This window comes from Carcharhinus amblyrhynchos, chromosome 28, assembly GCF_965287045.1.
Source record: "Carcharhinus amblyrhynchos chromosome 28, sCarAmb.v2.hapA, whole genome shotgun sequence".
NCBI classification, from domain to species: domain Eukaryota; kingdom Metazoa; phylum Chordata; class Chondrichthyes; order Carcharhiniformes; family Carcharhinidae; genus Carcharhinus; species Carcharhinus amblyrhynchos.
The window spans coordinates 3,376,884-3,403,716 of record NC_137351.1 but is presented as its reverse complement, the minus strand read 5'-3'; the positions used below and the strand labels follow the sequence as shown (position 1 = coordinate 3,403,716).

General features: G+C 46.3%; 1 protein-coding gene across 1 annotated transcript in view; it reads left to right on the top strand.

Moving 5' to 3' along the window:
• Positions 1–26,833, top strand: part of LOC145359634 (uncharacterized) — a 43,493-nt gene that overhangs the window by 13,072 nt on the left and 3,588 nt on the right. The window contains exons 5-6 of the mRNA XM_080214334.1: positions 3,157–3,273; positions 21,331–21,450. Of these exons, the coding sequence (XP_080070460.1) occupies positions 3,157–3,273; positions 21,331–21,450 (237 nt within the window). The remainder of the gene's footprint in view (positions 1–3,156; positions 3,274–21,330; positions 21,451–26,833) is intronic.

The following is a 26,833-nucleotide window of genomic DNA, read 5'->3' as shown; positions in this document are numbered from 1 at the left end:
CAGAGTTTACGATGCATGATTAGTTCATTAATGAGCCCGTGATGCAATGGCCTCGATGTTTACCAGCTCGCTTCATTGCCTGATCCAAACAGGCTGTGGCCCCTTTACTGTGCAGTGTTATCACCCACATGACCATCGATATCGGCACTGTTACTGAACACAGAGGAGGTAAGGAGTGTCTCCTCAGTTTGTGCTCCTTTCTGAGGCAACAAATGCAGATGAATTTTTAACTCCCAGATGTCCGAGATAGATTCTTCACTCAGGGAGTGGTTGGGGTGTGGAATGCACTGCCAGCTGTGATGGTGGAGTTGGACACTTTAGGAACTTTCAAGCAGTTATTGGATAGGCACGTGGAACACACCAGAATGTTAGTGAGTGGGATAGCTTGATCTTGGGTTCGGACTTAGCTCGGCACAACATTGAGGGCCGAAGGGCCTGTACTGTGCTGTATTGTTTTGTATTCTATATTCTATGTAGATCTCAAAATGTAGGCAACACTTGCAAAGCCGTGTTTAGTGGTGGCACAGTGGTGCAGTGGTTAGCACTGCTGCCTCACAGCGGCAGGGACATGGTTTGGGTCACAGTCTGTGTGGAGTGTACACGTTCTGTCCGTGTCTGCGTGGGTTTCCTCTGGGTGCTCCCCTTTCCCTCCACATTCCAAAGATGTACAGCTTAGGCTCATTGGCCATGCTAAATTACCCCTTAGTGTCAAGAAGATTAGCAGGGTAAATACGTGGGGTTAGGAGGATAGGAGCTGGGTGGGATTGTTGTTGGTGCAGGCTCGATGGGCCATATGGCCTCCTTCTCACTGTACTGATTCTAGTGCAGTACTGAGAGAGTGCTGCATTGTCAGAGGTGCAGTCTTGGACAATAAGTCAAGATGTTTTAAGATAGCTAATAAAGATCCCATGGCACAATTCGATGAAGCACAGGGGAATTCTCCCTTCTCCGTGACTAATACTTATCCCTCAGATGACATTAGTAAAGCAGTGGATCACGTTGCTGTTTGTGGGAGCTTCTATGTGCAAATTGGCTGACACATTTCCTGACACATCTCCATAGGCCTGACAGTGTCTATGGAGAGAGAATAGAGCCAACATTTCGAGTCTGGTGTCATCCAAACTCAAAACGTTGGCTCGATTCTCCCTCCAAGGGTGCTGTCAGACCTGCTGAGTTTTTCCAGCATTTCCTGTTGTTGTTTCAGATTCCAGCATCTGCAGTATTTTGCTTTTATCCTGTATAACACAAGTGACTTCCTTGTTTTTGAGAATTCATTCGTGGGGTGAGGGCATCGCTGTCAGAGCCAGCATTTATTGCCCATCCCTGATTGAGAAACTTGCCAGACCATTTCAGTTCAGTTATTCTTGTTGATCTAGGCCGGAACAGATAAGGTTGGCAGTATTCCTTCCCTTCGCGAACCAGATGGGTTTTTATGACCATCAAAAATGGTTTCATGGTCATCATTAGACTTTTAGTTCCAGATTTTTATTGAATTTCCCAGAGTATAAATGTCAATTATTAGGGACGTAGATTTGAAGTCATGGGGAAAGTTAGGAGATATGAGAGGAAATGTTTTACACAGAGGGTGGTAAGTGCCTGGAATGCGCTGCCAGAGGAGGTGATAGAAGCAGATACAATAGCAACATTTAAGAGCATCTTGACAGATAGATGAATAGACAGGGAATAGAGGGATATGGGCTACATTGAGGCAAATGGTCTTTAGAAAGGTGTCATGTGGCAGCGCAGGCTTGGTGGGCTGAAGGGCCTGTTCCTATGCTGTAGTGTTCTTTCTTTCTTTGAATTCAAATTTCACCATCCGCCGTGGTGGGATTCGAACCGGGATCCCCAGAGCATTACCCTGGGTCTTCCTGCATTACTAATCCAGTGACAACACCACTGTTCATTCCAAACCTAACTTTATGAAAGGAACAGGGTGGAATTTTCCAACTGTGCTCGCCCCAAAACCAGAAAACCCCATCCGAGGTCAATGGGCATTTGCAAGCTTCACCACCAAACCACCACCACCACCACCACCACCACCTCCCCCCACCCCCACCACCACCTCCCCCCACCCCCACCCCCACCCCCACGCTCCCCCCCCACCAACCTTGCCCACAGCCCACTACGATTCCTGTGGTAGGCGGACCGGGATATTTCCACCAATTTATATATGTAAGTCTCTGAAACCTTTCCATTAGTCCGAGTATTACTGAGAACGAGTTTAGAATCATGGAATCCCAACAGTGCAGAAGGAGGCCATTCAGCCCATTGAGTTGGCACTGACTGTAATCCCACCCAGGCTCTATTCCTGTAACCCCACATATTTACCCTGCTAATCCCTCAGCCACTGAGGAACAATTTAGCATGGCCAATCAGCCTAACCCACACATATTTGGAGTGTGGAAGGAAACCAGAGCACCCGGATGAAACCCACATAGATATGGGTGAATGTGCAAACTTCACACAGACAGTGACCCAAGGAAGCTTGTGGGAAGCATTCTTGTTTCTCAGCATTGTGACTGAGTGCCTTCTAGGTCAGTCAGAGAGCTCCATGAGTCAAGCACCTCATATGGGACTGGAGTAACAGATAAAGATGTCAGCTTCCTTTCTGTGGATGACAGCTTTTGTTGTCATTTTATTCTGCTGCCACCAGCAAATTACCATCCCACAGAGGAGCTGGCTCTCATTTTCCTATCTGTGGACAGGGCTGAGCTGTTTCCTAATCGTTGCGCAGTCTAGGCCTTCCCAGGCAACAGAATGTGCAGCAATCAGAAAAGCAACTTGGTTAAATTCAACCACATGCACATTTGTCTCCCCCTTGTCATTGTTGCTGTCACATCCACTAAGCAGTTTTGCAATTATCTCCTGAACCTACTGCTGTGGGGATAGTAATAAATTCAGATTCTGATGTTAAATCAGAAAAAAGATTTGAGATTTGAACAGAATGGGTTGGAATTCTCCGGTTGTTCACTGTTCACCACCCCCCCCTCCCCCACCACCCCTTTGCAGCTACAAGTAAGGACGGAGAATTTGACACTCAGCCAAATCTCCGCCGCAGTGGGACCAGAAAATCCCGTCGGCGTGATCAGCTGCAAAATTCCGGCCAACATTTAGAATGGCGGGTGAGCAATAACGGCTGTTTCCTCTCCTTGACAGAATGCTGAGCTGGTCAGAGAGACGAAGGGAAAACAGAGGAGTGAAGGCAGAATGCAGCCACAGGGGGAAAGCCATAGCAGCCTACATCTCCTGGAGGAACAGCAACGCTTAGCACTGGTATGACCATCGCTGACTGTCATAGGTTCGGGGTCTGATAACACATGCAGATCCTATGGAGAACAGGAAAATTGGAGTGGATCTGGCCCTCTTTAAACTTAGTAAGAAGTCTCACAACATCAGGTTAAAGTCCAACCAATTTATTTGATAGTAAACTCACAAGATTTTGGGGTTTGCCTCTTCTTCAGGTGACTGGAGAGTTCTGGCCTCAGACAGAGCATACAACAGCACAGACAGTTTACAGATTACTGATTAGAATGCGAGTCTTTACAACTAACCTGCTATTCAAGTCTTAAAGATGCAGACAATGTGAGTGGAAAGAGCATTAGGCATAGGTTAAAGAGATGTGTATTGTCTCTAGACAGTACAGTAAGTGAGGTTTTGCAAACACAGGCAATTCACTGGGGTTACAGATAGTGTGACATGAACCCAAGAACCCGGTTGAGATCGTCCTCATGTGTGCGGAACTTGTCTCTCTCAGTGACTGTGTGCTGTCGTGTGTCGTGAAGACATCCTTTGCTGCAGCATATTAGGTAGAATTAGTATTACCCAAAGCATGGTACATTGGGGAGACTGTGCAGATGCTATGACAACGGATGAATGAACATCGCTCGACAATCACCAGGCAAGACTGTTCCCTTCCTGTTGGCGAACCCTTCAGCGGTCACGGGCATTCAGCCTCTGACCTTCGGGTAAGCGTTCTCCATGACGGCCTTCACGACACACGACAGTGCAGAGTCGCTGAGCAGAGACTGATAGCCAAGTTCCGCACGCATGAGGACGGCCTCAACCGGGTTCTTGGGTTCATGTCGCACTATCTGTAACCCCCATGACTTGCCTGGATTTGCAAAACCTCACTTACTGTACTGTCTAGAGACAATACACATCTCTTTAACCTGGGCCTAATGCTCTTTCCACTCACATTGTCTGCATCTTTAAGACTTGAATAGCAGGTTAGTTGTAAAGATTCGCATTCTAATCAGTAATCTGTAAACTCTGTGTTGTTATATGCTCTGTCTGAGGCCAGAACTCTCCATTCACCTGACGAACGGGCAAACCCCAAAAGCTTGTGAGTTTACTATCAAATATATTGGTTGGACTTTAACCTGGTGTTCTGAGACTTCTTTCTGTGTTTACCCCAGTCCAAAGCTGGCATCTCCACATCATGCCCTCTTTAAACTTGCCATGGGGAGTCTTTAACCTGTACCATTCCTCTTCGCCCATCTCCCTGCTTGGCTTTGAGCTTGATGGCCATTACCAATGGAATAAATCCAATTCATCTCGTGCTCAAAGGTGTTGACTGTGGTTGGAATTTGATTCTTCTGAAGCCAGCAGTCACCTAGTAACAGGTTCAAGTGTGAGCCAGTTGATATTTAACTAGGGAATCCCATTCTTATTTGGCGTGCACGTTTCTAGAAATAGTCAAGGACAGTCTAAAGGAGAACATCAGCTTATAAACGGCTGGTATGGTGATGGCCAATTCAGATTGGATCTCATTTCTGTACTCCAATAGGACATGCATTAAACCAGTAATCAGGGTATTAGCTGTGTTTTAGAAAAAAACACAGGATAAAATGTCAAAGACTATGGGATTCTCAGCAAGAGCACATTTTAGTTACTGCGTCTCTCAGGATGTTCTGACCCACTTAGCATCCAATAACTCATTTTAGTGTTGTTATGGATCGCCAGGGAGAGCAACAGAGAGATTATGTTAGGAGATGGCCGAGTGGTATTTATCACTAGATTATTAATCCAGAAGCTCAGCTAACGTTCTTTTGAACCCGAATTCAAATCACGCTATGGCAGATGGTGGAATTTGAATTCAATAAAGAATGTCTGGAATTAAGCACCTGCTGATGACCATGAAACTATTGTCAATTGTCAGAAAAAGTCATCTGGTTCACGAATGTCTTTTAGGGAAGGAAATCTGCCATCCTTGCCCGGTCTGGCCTACATGTGACTCCAGGGCCTCAGCAATGTGGTTGACTCTCAGCTGCCCTGTGAACAAGGGTGACTAGGGATGGACAATAAATGCTGGCCAGCCTGCGACGCCCATGTCCCACAAATGAATTGAATTAAAACAACCCAAAAGACAATTTATTTAATGAACCCAGTGAAAAAAAGACAAGGTTTCACCTCTTAATCATTATTACTTTAACAATGAAACAAAACAACATAAATTGAATATGAATTAAAAGGCAAATCATAAATGATAAATTATACATTAGATAACAGATGCAAAAAAGATGGAACTCACAGATTTACCGAACAGTTCATCCAGCATATACCGCACTGATTTCAGCCATAAAGTTCTCCAAGATTTCAATCTTCCTCATGTGGCATTCCAGCTCCTTTTCTTCACGGATTTAGCCCCTATTCTCACCCAGCAACACCTTCCACCCAACCTGAGTTCCAGAGGTATAATCTGCAACAAAAATGGTATATTTGTCTGGAATCTTCCCAGCTCTACATCCATTGCTGTTGAAGACAAGGATCCACCAAAATCACCTTTAATTGAACCGTCAGTAACTACCTCATGCAGGGTATGGCTGATTCTGGTCACCTAATCACAGAATTAGCGAATTGTTACAGCACAGGAGGCCATTTGGCTTATCGTGTCTACTCACCAAACAGGCATCCTGACTTAGTGCCATTCCCTGGCCTTTTCCCCGTACCCTTGGACATTACTTCAATCATCCAGTGCCCTCTTGAATGCCTCGATTCCAGCACAACTCCAGGCAGAGCACTTCAGACCCGAACCACTCGCTGCTTGAAAAGGGTTTTCTTCCTCACATCACAGTTGCATTTAGTTAGTTAAAGTAACAGAAACACTGCCAACAATTTTGGGGGAGTTTTACAGCCCCCAACCCCGCCCCCACCCCCCCACCACCCCCATCCCCCCCCACCACCCCCATCACCCCCATCCTCCCCCCCCCACCACCACCCCCATCCCCCCCCACCACCCCCATCCCCCCCCACCACCACCCCCATTCCCCCCCCCACCACCACCCCCCATCCCCCCCCCCATCCCCCCCCCCCATCCCCCCCCCCATCCCCCCCCCCCATCCCCCCCCATCCCCCCCCCCCATCCCCCCCCCCCCATCCCCCCCCCCCCCATCCCCCCCCCCCCCATCCCCCCCCCCCCCATCCCCCCCCCCCCCATCCCCCCCCCCCATCCCACCACCAAATCTGCCCTCAGCAGACACAGTAAGAAGTCTCTCAACACCAGGTTAAAGTCCAGCAGGCTTATTTGGTAGCACGGGCTTTTGGAGCACTGCTCCTTCATCAGGTGAGTGGAAAGTTGGATTCACAAACAGGGTATTTACAGACATAGACTCAGTTAGAAGATAATGGTTGGAGTGTGACTCTTAACAGGTGATCAAGTCTTTACAGGTGCAGACAATGTGAGTGGAGAGAGGGTTAAGCACAGATTAAAGAGATGTGAATTGTCTCAAGTCAGGATAATTAGTAAGATTTTGCAAACCCAGGCAAGTCCTGGGAGTTACAGATAGTGTGATATGAACCCAAGATCCCAGTTCAGGCCCACCCTCATGTGTGCAGAACTTGGCTATCAGTTTCTGCTCAGTGATTCTGCATTGCCACGTGTCTTGAAGGCCACCTTGGAAAACGCTTACCTGACGATCAGAGGCTGAATGCCTGTGACTGCTGAAGAGTTCCCTGACTGGAAGAGAACGCTCCTGCCTGGTGATTGTCGAGCAGTGTCCATTCATCCATTGTCATAGCGTCTGCATGATCTCGCCAATGTACCATGCTTTGGGACATCCTTTCCTGCAATGTATCAGGTAGACAATGTTGGCCAAGCTGCAAGAGTATGTACCGTGTACTGGTGGATGGCATTCTCATGTGAGATGATAGCATCAGTGTTGATGACCCAGCACGCCTTGCAGAGATTGCTGTGGCAGGGTTGTGTGGTATCGTGGTCATTGTTCTCCTGGAGGCTGGGTTGTTTCCTGCGAACAATGTGGTCTGTTTGAGGTTGCACAGTTGTTTGAAGGCAAGTATTGGGGGTGTGGGGATGGCCTTGGTGAGATGTTCACCTTCATTGATGATGGTGTTGAAGGCTCCGAAGATGATGTAGCTTCTCCATACAAACCCCAGCTTCTGCCACGACGCTATGGATTTCTTACAGAAACTCAGCACCCATGGAGAAGTTGAACCAGGAGCACTCCTTGTCACAATGGATGTCTCAACACTGTACACCAGCAACCTCCACAATGGCAACATTGCTGTAACTGCCTCAGTACTCAACGCCGACAACTGCCGATCTCCAGATGCAATTCTACAACTCATCCGCTTCATCCTGGACCACAATGTCTTCAACAACTAGTTCTTCAGCCAGACACATGGAACAGCCATGGGGCCAAATTCGTACCTCAATATGCCAACAGCTTCATGCACAGGTTCGAATGAGACCCTTCACCGCACAGGACTTTCAACTGATGGCTATACACTAGATACATTGATGACATTTTCTTCTTCTGGACTCACGGTTAACAACCACTGAAACAAATACATGATGACATCAACAAGTTCCATTCAATCATCAGACTCACCATGGACTACTCTCCAGAATTAGTTGAATTCTTGGACGCACGCATTTCCATCAAGGACGATCACCTCCGCACTTCACTGCACCGCAAGCCCACGGACAAGCCCATGATGCTCCACTTCTCCAGCTTCCACCTTAACCATACTAAAGAAGCCATCCCCTATGGACAAGCCCTCCATGTACACAGGATCTGCTCAGATGAGGAAAAACACTACAGACACCTAGAGACACTGAAAGACGCCATCGTAAGAATAGGATATGGCGCTTGACTCATCCATCAACAGTTCCGACGTGCCATAGCAAAAAACTGCACCGACCTCCTCAGAAGACAAACATGGGACACGGCAGACAAAGTACCCTTCATCATCCAATATTTCCCTACAGAGAAGAAGCTACAACCTCTTAGAACCCAGTTTACGTTAAGAAGCCATACTAGACCTGAACCATTTTTCTGTTTTGGTATAACTGTGTGAATAGGATCCATACTTCCTGGGAGGATTCCACTGACAAATTAGGGACCTTTTATAGCAAAACAAACTTTATTTAATAACACTGTTTAAATATAACTCTAACAAATGAAACAGCTTAACTATTATCAGTGGAACAACATTTAAAATTGAAAGGAAACACCTTTACTTTTTATCTTCTGTCTGTTTCAGTTCCAAATAAGCAACATTCTTCCTAGACATAAATACCACTTTACCAGTTAGCAAATTCAAATATATTTACTACAAATTGTTAACAACATTGAAGTTTTCAGCATTTTAGAACAGCTTATAGACCTTTGTCTTCAGCAGATTCCCAGCTTGAATGCCCAATCTGTTTTTCTGCAAAGATTTTTTCTCTCTGCACATAAACCACATTATCACATGACCCTGTTGGTCAACCTAGTCAGAAATCCCAAGGGAACTTGAGTAAAAAAAAAGTCCATTAGCTCTACTTAAAATAAACACTTTGTGGCTAAAATGAGTAATTATCCTGCTCTTCCACCATCTGAGCTGCATTCCCACTAGACATACTGACTGCCTGTAGCATAACGCTGACTTTTTAAACATTCCCCTTAAACATATATAAAATGCACTACTATCGTCACATATAGCAGTCATTTTGTGTGCAGTAAGATCCCAAAAACAACAATAAAATGAATGACCTGGTGGATTTACTCTTGATATTATTAATTGTGGGAAGAATAGTGGCCAGGACACCAGAAGAACTCCTTGTTCTTCAAATAGCATGTGGAATCTTTCTTAGTCAGGTGGAATTTTGGTTTGATAGTCCACAACTCTTGCTATTCCCTTAGCATTGAGGAAAGGAAAAGCCAAGATTAATGTGCATAAATAGGAGGATCTATGGATTGAATCCCCACTCAAGCCAATATTTATCAATGGGGCCAAATTAATGCTCCTTTTAATGTTAGAGAGGGTGCAGATAATCTAACCAAGGCTCCGATTCAACCTGAATGTGCAAATAATGAAGTTCTCTAGAATTAGGTTCAAATGAGTTAGAAAAAAAAATGTCTTTAGGCTCCCAAAACTATGGCTGGAATTCTCCCAAAAAAATTCTAAGTGTCGAATTTGTGTGAAAACTGTAGTAATTCACACTTTTTTCATTGGGAGTTCAGAGAAGAATCTCCCACACCCTGTACTCTGCAGAGGCCACCAGTGTGAATATCATTAAATTTCAGGAGGCGGGGCCTATTCTCATTGGAGAGGCCGGCAGCATAGCGCTGAGTGAGCCAATGCGCGTGCGCTGATCTATCAGCTCTGAGATCGGCGCATGCACAGTGGCCACTATCTGCCGGCCTGCCGATTGCTGGCCATCTCATTTGCTGGCTAGCCCCATGGTCCCCACAACACCAGCCCTCCAGCCCCCCAAAAGCCCAGTCACTGGCCCACGGACATTCCTGGGCCCAGCCCTGAAACCTCCCCCCCCCACCCACCCGCCATCCCTCTTCCTGGCTCACCACAATCTCCAATACCCCCATCAATTTCACCTCTCCAACAGTAATCCCCTCCCCCAGCCTGCTGTGATTGCTGGCCTCCTCCTTCCCCCACCCATCCCTATGCAGAGTGCCAGCGAGACCCTGCACCCCCGCTGGTTGCCTCCTAGGCCCTGCTCCCATCAGGCCCCGCCTCCCCATATCCCCGCTGCCTTGGTACTGCCCCATTCCCAATGTGCATGGGAGGGTGCCATTGGCACCTTGCCCCATGGGGAGGCACTGCCAGGGTTCCAATGCCAAGGGGGCACCCTCCCATGCACCTGACCTTCTGGGGGGGTCCCGATTGTCCCACGCCCCCCCCCCCCCCATTCACTCCAGCGAGGTTGGGCCACTAGCTTGCCAAAAGTGGGGACCTACTCTAAATCCCACTGGAGTGAAACGCACTGGCAGGGTTGGGGGGGGGAGGGGGCAGAGATGCAAGTGGGCCCAGAGACTTCAGTCCTGGGTCCGTTAATCATATTTGAATAACATTAAAATGTCCCCTGCATATCTAATGCATCTCCAGCGTGGAGCTGACGAAGCTGGAAATCTGGCGCTGGGAGAGGTGATCGGAGCTGGATGCCCAGCACAGATCGTGCTAATCCAGCCCTGCTGAAATCTCCCAGCCTGATGCGCTAATGGGAGAATTGCTCCCTTTGAGAGGTGCACAAGTAACAGGCAGGCCTTGTGAAATATTCATGTACCCACAACAAGAGCTGATAAGGCCCGTACACTATCTGTCTGGGCTGCAAAAAATAATGAATTTAACCATTGTACTCTTGCTGGGATTCGTCTGTAGAATTTTGAACATGCTGCGCACAGGTCCAAGTGCTGTTTACAATTTGCTATAAATATTTTAGCGAGCGTATGTCTCTCTGGGCTAGTGGCTGCTCTTTGATGCTCCCCATCCTCTGGTCTGCTCAGCATTCCAATTTATTCCAGATTATTCTCGTGTTTTGTAACTAAGGAAGATCTGCTGCTGTCTGTCTGCTGATGTTTTGCAATTGACTTAAAAAAAATACAAAAACTTCTGGTAAAGTACCGAAAGAGTTGACAGTTATTTTTGAAAAGACAGTAGTAAATTAATATAGCATAAAGCAGAACACCATACTGTATGTGGCACATAATTAAAAATGAAGATAACTCACAACTTAAAGACAATAGTCTAGTTGGCAGGGTTGTTATCATTTAGCACATTCCTCCACCTTTAAAGCAATTCAATCATTCAACTCCCCTGAACAATGGAACTAGATTAATATGTGAACCATACCTTTGTTACATTTGCAAATATAGTTGCAACTATACAAGGCCACATCTGGAGTATAATGGACAGTTTTGGTCCCCTTATTTGAAGAAAGATGTAGTGGCATTGGAGGCAGTTCAGAGGAGGTTCGCTAGATTGTTTCCAGAGATGTATGTCGAATCATAGAATCTCTGCAGTGCAGAAAGAGGCCAGCTGGCCCATCCAGTCTGCACTGATCACAACCCCATCCCCATATCCCTACACATTTACCCACTAATCTCTCTAACCCATGCATCTCAGGACACTAAGGGGCAATTTAGCATGGCCAATCAACCTAACCCACACAAATTTCGACTTTGGGAGGAAGCTGGAGCACGCAGAGGAAACCCATGCAGACACGGGGAGAATGTGCAAACTCCCCACAGACAGTGACCCAAGCTGGGAATCGAACCCAGATCCCCTGAGCTGTAAAGCAACAGAGTTAACCACTGTGCTACCGTATCGAGTATGAAGAGAGATTGAATAGCTTAGGCCGATACTCCCTGGAATTTACAAGAATGAGGGAGATCAAATTAAGGTATACGAGATGATAAAAGGTGTGGATAAAGTAGATGTGGAGTAGATGTTTCCTCTTATGGGACATTCTAGGTCGAGAGGTCTGAGGATATGGGTTAACAAATTTAACACGGAGTTGAGAAACCACTTCTCCCAAAGGTTGTGAATCTGTGGAATTCGCTTTCCCAAAGTGTGGTGCATGCTGGGACAGTGAGTAAATTTAAGGAGGAGTTAGATGGATTTTCAATTGATAATGGGTTGCGGGATTATGGGAAGACGGCAGGAAAATGGGGATGAGGAGCATGTCAGCCATGATTGAATAGCAGAGTGGACTCAATGGGCCGAGTGGCCTAATTCTGCTCTATATTTTGCGAATACTTGTCACCAGACTGAGAAGCAGTGCTCATTTCAAACCACCGGGATCTTCACAATTTAATGAGAATGAGGTACTTAGACAAAAATAGAAACAGTCATGGCTTGCTAACTAAACCTTAATGGGAATAATTAGGTGTAACTACATGCCTTCGCACAGTTGATTGGATGTGCAGCTTTGCCTAAAACTGTTCTGGAATATCTGATACAAACCTGATTTTTTTTTAAAATCAGAAGGTGACCTTTATGTAATCAATCAAACGGGTTGCTTTGCCCTGGATGGTGTTAAGCTCCTTGAGTGTTGTTGGAGCTGCACTCATCCAGGCAAGTGGATAGTATTCCATCACATTCCTGATTTGTGCTTTGTAAATGATAGACAGGTTTTGGGGGGATCAGGAGATGAGCTATTTGCTGCAGGATTCAGAGCTTTTGATGTGCTGTTGGAGCAGTATTTATATGATTAATCCAGTTCAGTTTCTGGTCAGTGATAGCCACCTGGATGTTGATGGTGGGGGATTCAGTGACTGTAATGCTATTGCATGTCAAGGGGCGATGGTTAGATCTTCTCTTGTTGGAGATGATCATTGTCTGGCACTTATGTAGCATGAATGTTACTTGTCACTTGTCAGCCCAGGTCTGGATATTGTCCAGATCTTGCTGCATTTTGACATGGGCTGTTTCAGTATCAGAGGAGTCATGAACGGTATTAAACACTGCGCAGTCATCAGCGAACATCTCCACTCCTGACCTTACGATGGAAGGAATGTCATTGATGAAGCAGCTGAAGATGATTGGGCCAAGGACATTCCCGTGAGTAATCCCTTCAGTGACATCCTGTAGTCAAGATGACTGACTTCCAACTGCCACAACCATCTTCCTTTGTGCCACGAATGAACTCCGAATAACGGAGGCTTTTTCTTGGGTTTTTTGATGTTACACTCAGTCAAGTGCTGCCTTGATATCAAGGACAGTCACTCTCACCTCTGAAGTTCAACTCTTTTGTCTATGCTTGAACCAATGCTGCAAAGAAGTCAGGAACTGAATGACACTGGCGGAACACAAATTGAGGTTCCGTGAGCAGGTTATTGCTGAGCAGGTGCTGCTTGATAGCATCATTGATGACCCCTTCCATCACTTTTCTGATAATCGAGAATTGACCCTTAGAGTAGTTATTGGCTAGGTTGGATTTGTCCTGTTTTTTGTGTACAATTTTCTATATTTCCGGATAAATGTCAGTGTTGTACTGGAACAGTTTGGCTAGGGATGCAGCAGGTTCTGGAGCACAAGTCTTCTGTACTATTGCTGCAATGTTGTCAGGGCCCATAGCCTTTACCGTATCCAATGCCTTTAACCGTTTATTAATATCACATGGAGTGAACCAAATTGACTGAAGACTGACATCTGAGATGCTGGGGACCTCCAGGGGAGGCCGAGATGGATCATCCATTTGGCACATGTGGCTATAGGTTGTTGCAAATGCTGCTTTTGCAACATTCACAGTTGAATGTGGCAGGTTTGCAGAGCTTTGATCTGATCCATCGGTTGTGAAATTGCTTAGCTCTGTGTACTACTTGTGGCTAATGCTATTTGTCATGCATGTAGCTTCACTAGGTTGACACCTCATTTTAGATGTGCCTGGTGCTGCTTCTGGCATGCCCTCCTGCACTCTCCATTGAACTAGGATTGATCCTCTGGCTTAGTGGCAATGATAGAGCAGGGATATGTCAGGTCATGAGCTTACAGATTGGGATTGAGTACTGTTGCTGCTGATGACCCACAGCGTGCATGGTTGCCCAGTCTTGAGTTGTTAGATCTGTCCGAAGTTTAATCCATTTAGCACGGTGATAGTGCCACACAACATGATACAGGGTACCTTCAGTGTGAAGATAGGACTTTGTTTCCACAAGGACTGTGCAGTGGTCACTCCTACCAATCATGTCATGAACTAATACAATTCCAGCAGACAAGTTGGTGAGGGTGAAATCTGATATACTTTTGTTTCTTGCCGCAGTCCCAGCCTAGTAGCTATGCCAGCTTTAGGACCCAGTCAGCTCGGTCTATGCTGGGACTACTGAGCCACTCTTGATAATGGACATTGAAATTCCCCACCAGTAGTACATTCTGTGCCCTTGCCACCCTTAGCGCTTCTTCCAGGTGGTGTTCAACGTGGAAGAGTGCTGATTCATTAGCTAAGAGGAGACGTTATGTGGTAATCAGCAGGGACTTTCTTTGTGTATGTTTGACATGGTGCCATGAGGCTTCATGGGATTCGTCATCAAAGAAGAAATAGCGAGGCACCTAGAAAAGAATGGTTTGATCGAGCAGACGCAGCACGGATTTGTTAAGGGGAAGTCGTGTTTGACGAATTTATTGGATTTCTATGAGGATGTGACTAGTGCGGTAGACAGAGGGGAACCGGTGGATGTGGTGTTTTTAGATTTCCAAAAGGCGTTTGATAAGGTGCTCACAAAAGGTTGCTACAGAAGGTTAGGGGGCACGGAGTTGGGGGTAAGGTGTTAGCGTGTATAGGGGATTGGCTGTCTAATAGGAGGCAGAGAGTTGGTATCAATGGGTGCTATTCTGGTTGGCAGATGGTGATAGTGGAGTGCCGCAGGGATCGGTGCTGGGGCCTCAACTGTTTACCATTTATATAGATGATCTGGAGGAGGGGGCTGAGTGTAGGGTGACGAGATTTGCTGATGACACAAAGATGAGTGGAAAAGCAAATTGTGTGGAGGGTGTGGAAAGTCTGCAGAGAGATCTGGATAGGCTGAGTGAGTGGGCGAGGAGCTGGCAGATGGAGTACAATGTTAGCAAGTGTGAGGTTATCCACTTTGGCAGAAATAATAGTAGGAGGGATTATTATTTAAAAGGTGAAAAGCTGCAGAGGGACCTGGGGGTCCTTGTGCACGAGTTGCAAAAACCCAGTCTGCAGGTGCAGCAGGTGATCAAGAAGGCGAATGGAATGCTGGCTTTTATAGCGAGGGGGATAGAATATAAAAGCAGGGAGGTCTTGCTGCAACTGCACAGGGTTCTGGTGAGGCCGCAGCTCGAGTACTGTGTGCAGTTTTGGTCACCGCACTTGCGAAAGGATATACTGGCCTTGGAGGGAGTGCAGAGGAGGTTCACTAGGCTGATACCGGAGATGAGGGAGTTGGACTATGAAGAGAGACTAAATAGACTAGGTCTGTACTCGTTGGAGTTTAGAAGGATGAGGGGGGAATCTTAGAGACATATAAGATAATGAGGGGGATGGATAGGGTAGAGGTAGAGAGATTCTTCCCGCTTAGAAAGGATAGCAGGACTAGAGGACACAGCCTCAAGATAAGTGGGGGAGGGGGCAGTTTAGATCAGAGTTGAGGAGGAACTTCTTCACTCAAAGGGTGGTGAATCTCTGGAATTCTCTGCCCGTTGAAGTGGTGGAGGCTACCTCGCTAAATATATTTAAGACACGGGTAAATAGGTTTTTGATAGGCAAGGGGATTAAGGATTATGGGGAGAAAGCAGGAAAGTGGAACTGATCCACTTCAGATCAGCCATGATCTTATTGAATGGCGGGGCCGGCTCGAAGGGCTAGATGGCCTACTCCTGCTCCTATTTCTTATGTTCTTATGATCCAGAGTCAATGTTGAAAACTCCAACTTCCTCCCGACTATGTACCACTACGCCACGCCACCTCTGCAGGGTCCATCCTGCCAGTAGGACAGGATATACCCAGGATTGGTGATGGTCGGGTCTGGGACATTATCTAAATGCTAAGATTCAGTGAGTATATAGCCTGACTAGTCTATGAGACAGCCCTCCCAACTTTGGCACAAGATATCAGTAAGGGGGACTTTGCAGAATCAACAGGGCTGTTTGATTTCCGGTACCTAGCTCAGTGCTGGGTGGTCCTGCAGTTTCATTCCTTTTGGTTTTCTTAGTAGCGATTGAATATTTTGCTGGGCCATTTCAGAGGATATTTAAAAGTCACATTGCTGTGGATCTGGAGTCACATATGGGTCAGACCAAGTAAAGATAGCAGATTTCCTTCCCTTAAGCACATTTTGTGAAACAGAGTTTTTTTTTCATGACAATCGACAGTGTCATGGTCTTTATTAGAGTTTTAATTCCAGATGTTTTATTGAATTCAAATTCTAGCATATTCCATGGTGTGATCTGAACACTCTCCCCATGCCTGCATAGATTTTCTCTGGTTGCTCCGGTTTCCATCCACAGTCCGAAGGTGTGCAAGTTAGGTGGATTGGCCATGCTAAATTGCCCCTTCGTGTCCGAAGATGTATAGGTTAGATGGATTAGCCATAGTAAATGTGTGGTGTTACAGGATAGGCTGGGGGAGAGGGCTTGGGTAAGATGCACTGTTGGTGCAGATTCGATGGGCTAAATGGCCTTCTTCTGCACTCGTAGCTCAGAATCCATGATTATCCTTGGGATACTTGTCCAGTGATAATACCACTGCACCACTTCCTGGAGTTTGAACAAAGGACTTTAACACTCACTATGAGTGCTGCAATAACCTCATACCCACTGCAGTTATTGGAAACATGAGCACGAGGTGCTCTTTAAAAGACTGAAAGAACTTTCATTTATGCAGAGCCATTCACTTTCTCACATTATTCAAATGGATGTTACAAAGTGGTGCCTAGTGTTTGTGTGAAGGGAAATGTGCAGTTGGCACAGAGCAAAAGCAGTAACAAGATGCAGTTGACTGATTAAACTGTGGAGTTGGTTGGGGGATAGATATTGGCCTGACACCAGCAGGGCTCTCCAGCTCTTCTGTGAATAGCACCTTTGGAGCTTTTATGTCCAGCTGAAGGGGAAGAGAAGGACCTCATTTCAACGTTTCAGCCACATTCCAACAGCCCCTCAGTATTGCATTGGAAAGTCAACTGAGATTGTGTTCAAATCCTGGGCCAGGACTTCAGCCCACTACCTTCTCAGGTGGGGGTGCTACCTAAAGCTGTCAACTTTGAGACAACAGAGCCTAAATCCTGATGGGAAAGTTTCAGATACACACATTGTGAGAATATTCCTCTGTGTTAACACCTGCCTAGAATGGTGGAATTTGGTGGTAGAGCTTTATTGATTGGCCTTATTAATGCCATCATATGACTGGTTATCTAATTTTTCCTTTTAATTCATTCACGGGACATGGGCATCACTGGCTGGGCCAGCATTTATTGCTCATCCCTAGTTTCCAAGAGCAGTTGAGAGTCAACCATATTGCTGTAGCTCTGGAGTCATGTGTAGGCCAGACCGGGTAAGAACACAGATTTCCTTCCCTGAAGGATGTTAGTGAACCAGATTGATTTTCCCAACAATCAACAATGGTTTCATGGTCATCAGTAAATTCCTAATTCAGTAGTTTTTTTTTACTGAATTCACATTCCGCCATCTGCCCTGGCAGGATTCGAACCTCAGGTCCCCAGAACATTAGCTGAGTTTCTGGATTAGTAGTCTAGTGATAATATCACTAGGCCTCTCCTTAATGTGAAACACCTTGAGCATCTTGCTCAGTGATGACCACCACTGCACCCCCCCATATTAGTTCAGGCAGAAGCAAAAGTACACCATGTGGGAAATTTCAAGTCCAATCCTAAACCAGTGCATCTGTAACATTAGCTGTCCCATGGTGTTACCCTTTTCAAAGTGCCCTTTGATTTGAGTGTGAGGATGGAAATCAGATTTGACAGCCATACAAGTTGGGAATGATGGCAGTATCGGGTTATATTGCCTGGCTCAGATTGAGAACACGCAGTGAGCAGGGTGAAGCCTATCCCCAAACCCTTGCCTGTCCTTTCAGCTCTTTGCTGGCACTGGGAGAGAGATTTCTTTTGTGGGTTGCACAGAATGAAATTGTTAAACCCATTGTTTAGGGACACAGGAGAAATCTTGTCCCTGCACACTGCAAACCACGCCCCCTCCCCACCACTCTGCCACTCTCCACCACCACCAAAAAAAAGACATTAAGTTTAAATTTTATTTATTATTAGTTGCAAGTAAGGCTTACATTAACACTGCAATGAAGATATTCTGAAATTCCCCTAGTTGCCACAGTCCAGTGCCTATTCAGGTCCATGCGCCTAATCAGCACATCTTTCAGAATGTGGGAGGAAATCGGACCACTCGGAGGAAACCCACGCAGACATGGGGAGAATGTGCAAACTCCACACAGACAGTGACCCAAGCTGGGAATTGAACCCAGGCCCCTTGCGCTGTGAGGCAGCAGTGCAAACCACTGTGCCACCATGCCGCTCCAGAACAATCCAGCAGAAAAAAAATGAAAGCTTAAAGAGATGGATTTGTGCTGGATGCAATTATATTGAGATATGCCTCCCAGATATGCTTTCACTCACTAAATCAGAACCTCACACCAGTGCGTCTGCAGTTATACTACAGATTTTACAACGCGCTGAAGCTGAGATCAGATAACTGCGCCAAGAGGCTCCAGCTGCTGGCTAATGAGATCTTAACAGGCACCAAGAAACCAGGATGAAAACTGGAGATTAAAAATTTTCTCACCAAATTAACATGGCATAAATATTTACGGCCAGATCCAAGTGTGTATTAATAATTAGGGAAAACATTTCAAATTAATGATAGCAAGCAGTTCCGTGTTTAAAATAAATGCTCTTAAGGAATGGAAAACAAAAAAAAACCTTTTTGCACAAATGAGATCATTAGTGAGGGGAGCTGTAGGATTCACAGGGGGTTCCAGCAGGCTTTGATTCAGGGTTTGATGTGAGGGTCACTGAGTTCTGGCTAAGGGTCAACGAACACAGCTATCATTACTGATTGGCTGTATTCTGATGACACTCTTGAGCACCGCGAAAGAAAGACCAAAAGGAGTTAAAATGATCCCAGAGAAATGCAGAGAACAATTCCCAACGACAGCTCCCATTTACAGCTGCCCGGCATTCTGTCACAGAAAGAAGTAGAGGGACAGAGGGGAAAAAAAGGGAGGCAGGAGTTGGGGGAGAGAAAAGCTCCAAACAAAGACTTGAATAATACAGCAACAATGAAAGGGGCTCTTTCAATGTCCTGCTTTTATTCCGCTTCAGAGAATACATCAGCACAAAGCAACCAATCTGAACCGCTCCTTTCTGGAGCGCGAAAGAGCCTTTGCCCATTGACCTTCTCTTATCAACATTTTCTTAGATCCTAATCTAGGTGCTGTCCAGTTAACCCTCTTTGGTGTGCTTTGTGCGATGGGTCTCACTCCCTCCCGGTTTCAAACTGAATTAAGCTGTGTTGAGTTTGCAGCTGGCATCATACAATGCCCAATTTGTCATCAATATTGATTGATGCCCAGTTCACTGCCAACATCACCTATCATTCCGCAGCCCAATGACACCCCTGTAGATACCAGCCCGATGAAAGAGGTAGCTTTCTGTAGCATAATTCAGCTATTTCTGCACCTGACTATTTAACTATCAATCTGCCCAAACACAGAATCCCTACAGTACAGAAGGAGACCGTTCAGCCCATCAAATCTGCACCATCTCTCCACAGAGCATCTTACCCAGGGCCACCTCCACCCTATCCATGTACAACTACTACTGGTGGTGGAGAGAGTGAAAGGAGTATCAATTAATTGGGCTGCTTTGTCTTGGATGATGTCGAGCTTCTTGAATGTTGTTGGAGCTGCATCAGTCCAGGCAAGTGGAGAGTATTCCATCACACTCCTGACACAGGAATGTAGGAACAGGAGTAAACCGTCCAGCCACTCGCCCCCGCTCTGCCATTCAATAAGATCACGGCTGATCTGTGGCCTAACTCCATGTACCTGCCGTAGGTCCATAATCCCTTGAGACCCCACCCAATAAAACCCGAAAGACACCCCCCACCCCGCTCAATAAAAAAATGCTGATCTCAGACTTAAACAGTTGAAGCAGTATCCACCACTGAGGAAGAGTTCCAGACCGCCCCCCCCCCCCCGCTCCCCAACCCCCCCACCCCACTCTCTGTATGTAGAAGTAACATCTCTCCTGAATGATTTGGCCCTCATTTTTAGATTAAGGCCCTCTGGTTCTTGAGTCTTATACTAGTGAAAACAATTTATTCTTATCCACCCTTATCCATGCTGAAAATATTTTGTAGACTTCTTTCAGTTCAACTCTCAACCTTATGAATTTGAGAGGATAAAGGCCTAATTTGTCTAATTTCCCCTCATAACTTAAAACCTGAAGTCCAGGTATCATTCTTGTAAACCTGCATTGAACTCCGTCCATCCATCCTAAGGTGTGGAGTCCATACCTACTCACAGTGCTCCAAGTGGGGTCTAACTAGGGTTTTGTACAACTGTAGCATAACATCTGTATCCGCATACTCCAGCCCTTTAAGTATAAAGACCAGCATTCTGTTGGCCTTTTTGACTATTTTCTGCACCTGTTTGTGGCATTTTAAGGAGTTATAACTTGTCCCTTGTAGTTGGTGGACAGGCTTTGAGGAGTCAGGAGGTAAGTTACTCACTGCAGGATTCCAAGCCTCTGACCTGCTCTTGTAGCCACAGTACTTATATGGCCAGTCCAGTTTTTTCTGATCAATGGTAATATCAGGATGTTGATAGTGGGAGAGCAGAAAGGAATGATTTTGATTTGATTTATAACTGTCACATATATTAGCATACAGTGAAAAGTATTGTTTCTTGCAAGCTTTACAGACAAAGCATACCGTTCACAGATAAGGAAATGAGAGTGGGGAATGTAATGTTACAGTCATTGTTAGGGTGTAGAGAAAAATCAACTCAATGCAAGGTAGGTCCAGTCATAAGTCTGATGGCAGCAGGGAGGAAGCTGTTCTTGAGTTAGTTGGTGCATGACCTCAGACTTTTGTATCTTTTCCCGAAGGAAGAATGTGGAAGAGAGAAATGTCTGTGGTGCGTGGGGTCCTTAATTATGCTGGCTGCTTTGCCGAGGCATTGGGAAGTGTAGACAGTCAGTGGATGGGAGGCTCATTTGCGTGATGGATTGGGCTAGATTCATGCCTTTTTATAGTTTCTTGTGGTTTGGGGCACACATACCAAGCTGTGATATAACCAGAAAGAATGCTTTCTATGGTGCACCTGTAAAAGTTGGTGAGGGTCGTAGCCGACATGCCAAGCTTCCTTAGTCTTCTGAGAAAGTAGAGGCGTTGGAGGTTAATATCTTTTTATTAACCAAGTAATGTTTGGAGCTACCGTAGCTATCTGACAGTATAATTAGTTCTAATTATGTAGCAGATATCAGTGGCTGGCTTTGCACATGGCACTTTAGCTCTAAGTGGTTTCTTTTCTGAGATTTGGTTGCTGAAGTGGCAATGCAGGATTTGCTCATCATTGCCATCTGTTCCTTTCCTTAGGAGAGAGAAGCCAGGCTTCAGACTGAGATAGAGAAGTTATACAAGGAGCTGAAAGAACAGAAGCAGCTTCTCAGACAGAACTCTGATGCAATGCAACAGCTGCAGCAGCAACTGCTGAAGGTGAGAACTCTTACCTGAAGCCATCTGGCCAGGAGAATTACCACAAACGGTCACCCTCAAGCTAGTCTGTGTGGGAAACAATATCAAACCTTTCTGACCAGGCCACAACCCAACTGGGAAACCATTGACTTCACATGCCACAGCATCAAGTCTCAATCCTTCTCCCTTTCATTGCAAAGCCAGTATGAAATAGGAGCAGAAATAGGCCATTTGGCCCCTTGAGCCTCCTTCGCCATTCCATAAAACCTGCTGATCCTTTTGTGTTTTAATTCCACGTTCCCATCACCCCCAATAACCTTTGATCCCCTTGCCTAACAAGGATCTATGTACCTCCACCTTATAAATACTTAGTGATCCCACTTCCACCGTCTTCTCAGGCAGAAAGTTCCAAAGTTTGAGAGAAAAAAAATTATCCTCATCGCTGTCCTATAAAGGCGAACCTAATTTAAAACCATACCGGTTCTGGACTTGTCCACAAGAACAAATATCCTTTCCACGTCTGCCTTGTCAAGACTGTTCAGGATCTTATAAACTTCAATCAAATCATCCCTCACTCTTCTAAACTTCAGTGGTCACAAGCCCAGCCTGTCCAACCTTTCCTCATAAGACAACATGCCCATTCTTGATGTCAATCTAGTAAACCTCTTGAGAACTGTCTTCAATACATTTATATCCTTCCTTAAAAATAAGGAGACCAAAACTACACACAGCATTCGGGATGTACGCCGGAATTCTATCACTCCGCCCACCACAGAATCAGAGCGGGCAAGGGGTGGACAATGGAAATGTCCATTGACCTCGGGTGGGATTTTCCAACCTCGGGTCGAGCGAGGCTGTAAAATCCCGCCCATGGTCTCATCAGTTCCCTACATAACTGAACATACAAATATATGTTTGTAAAATCAGTGATTACAATTAGATAGAGCCAAGTATGAATTATATAAAGGGTTTTGAGAGATGAACAGCTAAGAATATCAGAGGTTAGTTTGGAGACACTGTGTCTCAAAATAGCAGGTACAGAAGCTTTGGCACTGATTAGCAATTGTTATGTGACTAACTTTAAAGCAACGAATGATGGTTTTATCTACCCCCCCACTAAGGATGCAAAGCTCAGTAGCTAACCCTCCCAGCTGGATGAATGATAGGACAAATTCAGAGAATTATTTTCTCTCATTTGGTTAAATTAATGGTGAGATCAAACATCAGATCAAGCCCAAGATGGGGTGCGATGCCTCATTTTGTCAGCTTGGATCTTGTTTGTCCCTCTAGTTGGGACCATGAATTGGATTCAGTTGGATTTTGAATATGGTTGTCGGAGCAGGCAAGGAATGGACTTGGGATTGCACAATCCACTCTGAGCATTGGCTTTGTAATTTTAAGAATGGAGTAAAAATCAATCAATAAAAATGAATGATAAGGAGAGATCTGAATGCAGTAAAAATGGATTTGCCTGAATTGTTGTCACCTGCACCTTTGAGAAAGCATTCTAATTCCAATGTGGAAAGCCAAATGATCAGCCTTTCCAAGATATGGCCATGCAGTATGGTCCCTGAGGTAACATCACAGTGACTGAGATTGCTGCTCCTGAGACCTTGACTGCATCTATACCAGAATGCACTCACATTGTTCCCAATGGAAAGTCAGGTTATTGGCATAATTTGTGCCAGAGACCCAGGTTCCATTCCTGGCTTGGATCACTGTCTGTGTGGAGTTTGCACATTTTCCCTGTGTCTGCGTGGGTTTCCTCCCACAGTCTGAAAGACGTGCTGGTTAGGTACATTGGCCACGCTAAATTCTCCCTCAGTGTATCCAAACAAGCACTAGAGTGTGACGATTGGGGATTTTTCACAGTAACTTCATTGCAGTGTTAATGTAAGCCTACTTGTGACATTAATAAATAAACTTTAACTTGATGACACTCCCAGATGGACCAGTGAAAGACTGGCAATTGTCAGGCCAATGTTCAGCCAGTGTAACTGCTTTATGGAACAGCAAATCCATTCATTTGAGGCCATGGGGGGGCTGGGAGGTGGGGGGCAGGGGGTGGGGTGGTGGGGGGGGGGGGACAACGTGAAGGAAAATTGTAAGCTTGGGGCCACCCTGGAGCCAATTTCAAGGGTCATCCAGACTCTGAAATGGTTCTATCCTTTCTCCACAGATGCTGTCAGACCTACTGAGATTTTCCAGCCTTTTCTGTTTCTGTTTCAGACTCCAGCACTCCTTTGTCCTTCACAATTTGATTTCTGTTCAATGGCTCTTCCCAAGTAACACTGAGCATTCTGGAACTCTGCTCAAGTGTCCACTAATATGGGGAGATCTCTCCTCCTCCACCCCGTCCCATCCGCCCCCCCCCCCACATCACACCCACCCACTAATTAAGTAACATCTCAATGCTCCTTAATGATCCTCTGTGTGGATGGGCTCACATTGTACTAGATACTGGCTGGCAGTGGGAGTTCATTAACACATTGGGTGGACAGTGAACCTCAGGCATCCTTACTCAATATCAGCATTTGATTCAAGATGATGTCTCTGCCGCAGGGTGAACATTGGAAGGATGGCTAAGCAACACCCAATCAGCTCATAATGCCATCACATGCTTCGAGACTCTACTAGACTCTGCTCTGGAAGGCAGTTCTCCAGATGAGATCTCCTGTACTGTTTAAGAGGGGTCTGTACCAGCATCTGCTGTTGCTTTAATGGCCTGCCTTCTAACGTAAGGCTGCATTCGTCCTCCCCTTTGATTTCCCTGTCTTAGAATGGAAGAAATGTCCAGCATCATGTAACAGAAAAGGTTTTCCCTTCATGATCCATTTGCCTTCTTGTTCGCAGTCCCGCAGCAGGTTGTACAGGGGGAGCAGCAGCCTTTGAAAAGACATCGATTAGAGATGGGGGGAAGGTGGGGGGGTGGTTTTACACTGACTGAGATTGCAGCACATCTGCTAACTGCCAGTGACATCATCCTTCAGCACCCCCCTCCCCTCCTGCCCAAAGCCAGTGGCCCTAAAGCCTATTTTTTTGTGAACACATCAATAATCTCCCGCTTAACACATCTGCAACTGGTTTGAATGAATCGTTCACAGGGAACCAAAGTTTCAGGCAAAGGACGCTGAATTGGTGAATAAATTGTTGTTTAATCAGCTGGAATCCTCTCCCCATTTTATGTTCTTTGGTCTTTAAGTATCATTAAATGGCATTGCTGTAGGGACTCTTTGTGTGGTATAGCAGTCTGGAGCTGAATGCTTGTAATGTGACTGTATGGCATCGAGTGTGTTGTATCGAAACAATAAAGTGAGCTGGCAATGTGGGTGTATGGAGCCATGTGTGTTTAATATAATCAGATGATGGTGCATATCAGAGAGCTCCATTCTCCTCCAAAGAAGAAATGTCTTGATAGGTAACCTGACAGAGTTTTTTCAAATCGTGAAGGGGTTTGAAAATTCAAGTGTCGGAAAAAAATTCTTCCGCGTGTGAAGTTGTCTAAATCTAGGGACCATGGGGCAGGATTTTTCAGCCTTTCCCATCGGTGGCATTTTCCAGTCCTGCCAAAGGCGACCCCTCCTGCCGTGGGATCCCTGGCTGTGGAACGGGCAAGCCACGCCAAATGGCGTGAACATTGGCAGGACCAGAAGATCCTCCCGCTGGGGGTGAGGATTAGGAGTGGGGAAATCCAGCCCTGTGAATCTGAAATACAGACAGAACATTCTGGAAATTCTCAGCAGGTTTGGCAGCGCTGGTGGAGAGGTTCGGATTTTCGCCAAGTCAGAGAGCCTCACCATCGTGGTGAAAATCTCAAAAAGTGGTCCAGAAATTCTTCAGTCCCGCTCCCAAACCCAACACTTCGCACCCACCTCACGGGGGCAGGAGTAGAGTCAGGCAGGGGTTCAAATATTCACAGTCAAGGAGGCAAATGGCCAATTAAATCACTAGCTGCATCGATTAAAGTGGGATCTTGGTGGAGCAGGAGTGAAATGTGGAGAATAGGATATGGAAGAATAGGTCTGAACTAGGTGGATGCATTCGGATAGCAACTTTGGAGAGCAAGGCACCCCTGTTGATAGGGTCCTGGGACACATTTGGAAGGAGCAAGGCACCCTTTAGAATTGTTAAGAATGAACATGATCATGCACCTTTTACAGACAAACTCGTTGCAGCTGTCCAAGCCTGGTGCAGCTGCTAAGCCAGTGTTAGAGCACTGTCCAGCTGTCAAAGAACTGTCCAGTTGTTAAAGCTACCCAGGGAATGTCAAAACTTGCAAGGAACTGTCCAAGGACACTAGCTAAGTTGGCGTGAAGGGCATAAGGGGCAAAAATGGGTGGAGGGCATGGGTTGGCACCAAGTTGGCAAAAAAGATATGGGCAATGAGCCAAGAAGGCTTAAGTTGCTGTAGGGTGTGAGGAGGCATGGGGGGTGGTGGGCGGGGGGAGGTATGGTTTGGGATGAGGACTGGATGGATTGTTTTCTTACTTTTTTTTATTATTTTTTATTTAAATACGTGCCAGAGCACAGACACAGCTTAAGCCCAGCCCATTTCTGCAGCCAGCAGTCTCCAGACTCATTCCAGGGGACTTCTGCTCAAACTCTTAGTTCAGACCCCACCCTCCCTACCACCACCCCCCCCCCCCCCGCAAAACCACCACCACCACCCACGGACCAACTGACAGAAGAATATGACCTGTGGACGGACCTTTTTAAAGGTCACATTTGCTGAGGCAGGAAACCACCTGATTCCATGAACACAACCCAGGGGCGAAAATCCTGGCCAGGGTTAACCTCTCAGGTCTGAGGAAAAATCCTTGAACTGAAATGTTAATTCTGTTGATTGGCTCAGTACTGAGATACAGATGTGTCCATTAGTCACAATTACTGGAGAGGAAGAGCTTGTGATTGGAGGAACAACAGGAAAGTTAATTAATGAAAGCCCATTAGCACGAGCATCAGAATGAGGTGGGGGAGAGACTGTGGGGGGAGGGGGGGTGGTGGGTGGGTCAGTGAGGGACAGACTGTGGGGGGTCAGCGGGAGAGGGAGAGACTGTTGGGGGGAGGGGTCAGTAAGGAAAAGAGACTGCGGGGCAGTCAATGAGGGAGGGAGAGACTGCGGGGGGGTTGGGGGGGTGCGGTGGGTGGGGGGTCAGTGAGGGACAGACTGGGGGGGTCAGTGAGGGAGGAGAGACTGTGGGGGGATGTCAGTGAGGGGGAGAGACTGCAAGGGAGGCAGTGAGGGACAGACTGCGGGGTGGTCAGCGAGAGAGCGAGAGACTGGGAGGGGAGGGGTCAGTAAGGAAAAGAGACTGCAGGGCAGTCAGTGAGGGAGGGAGAGACTGTGGGGGTCAGTCAGTGAGGGAGAGACTGTGGGGGTCAGTCAGTGAGGGAGAGACTGTGG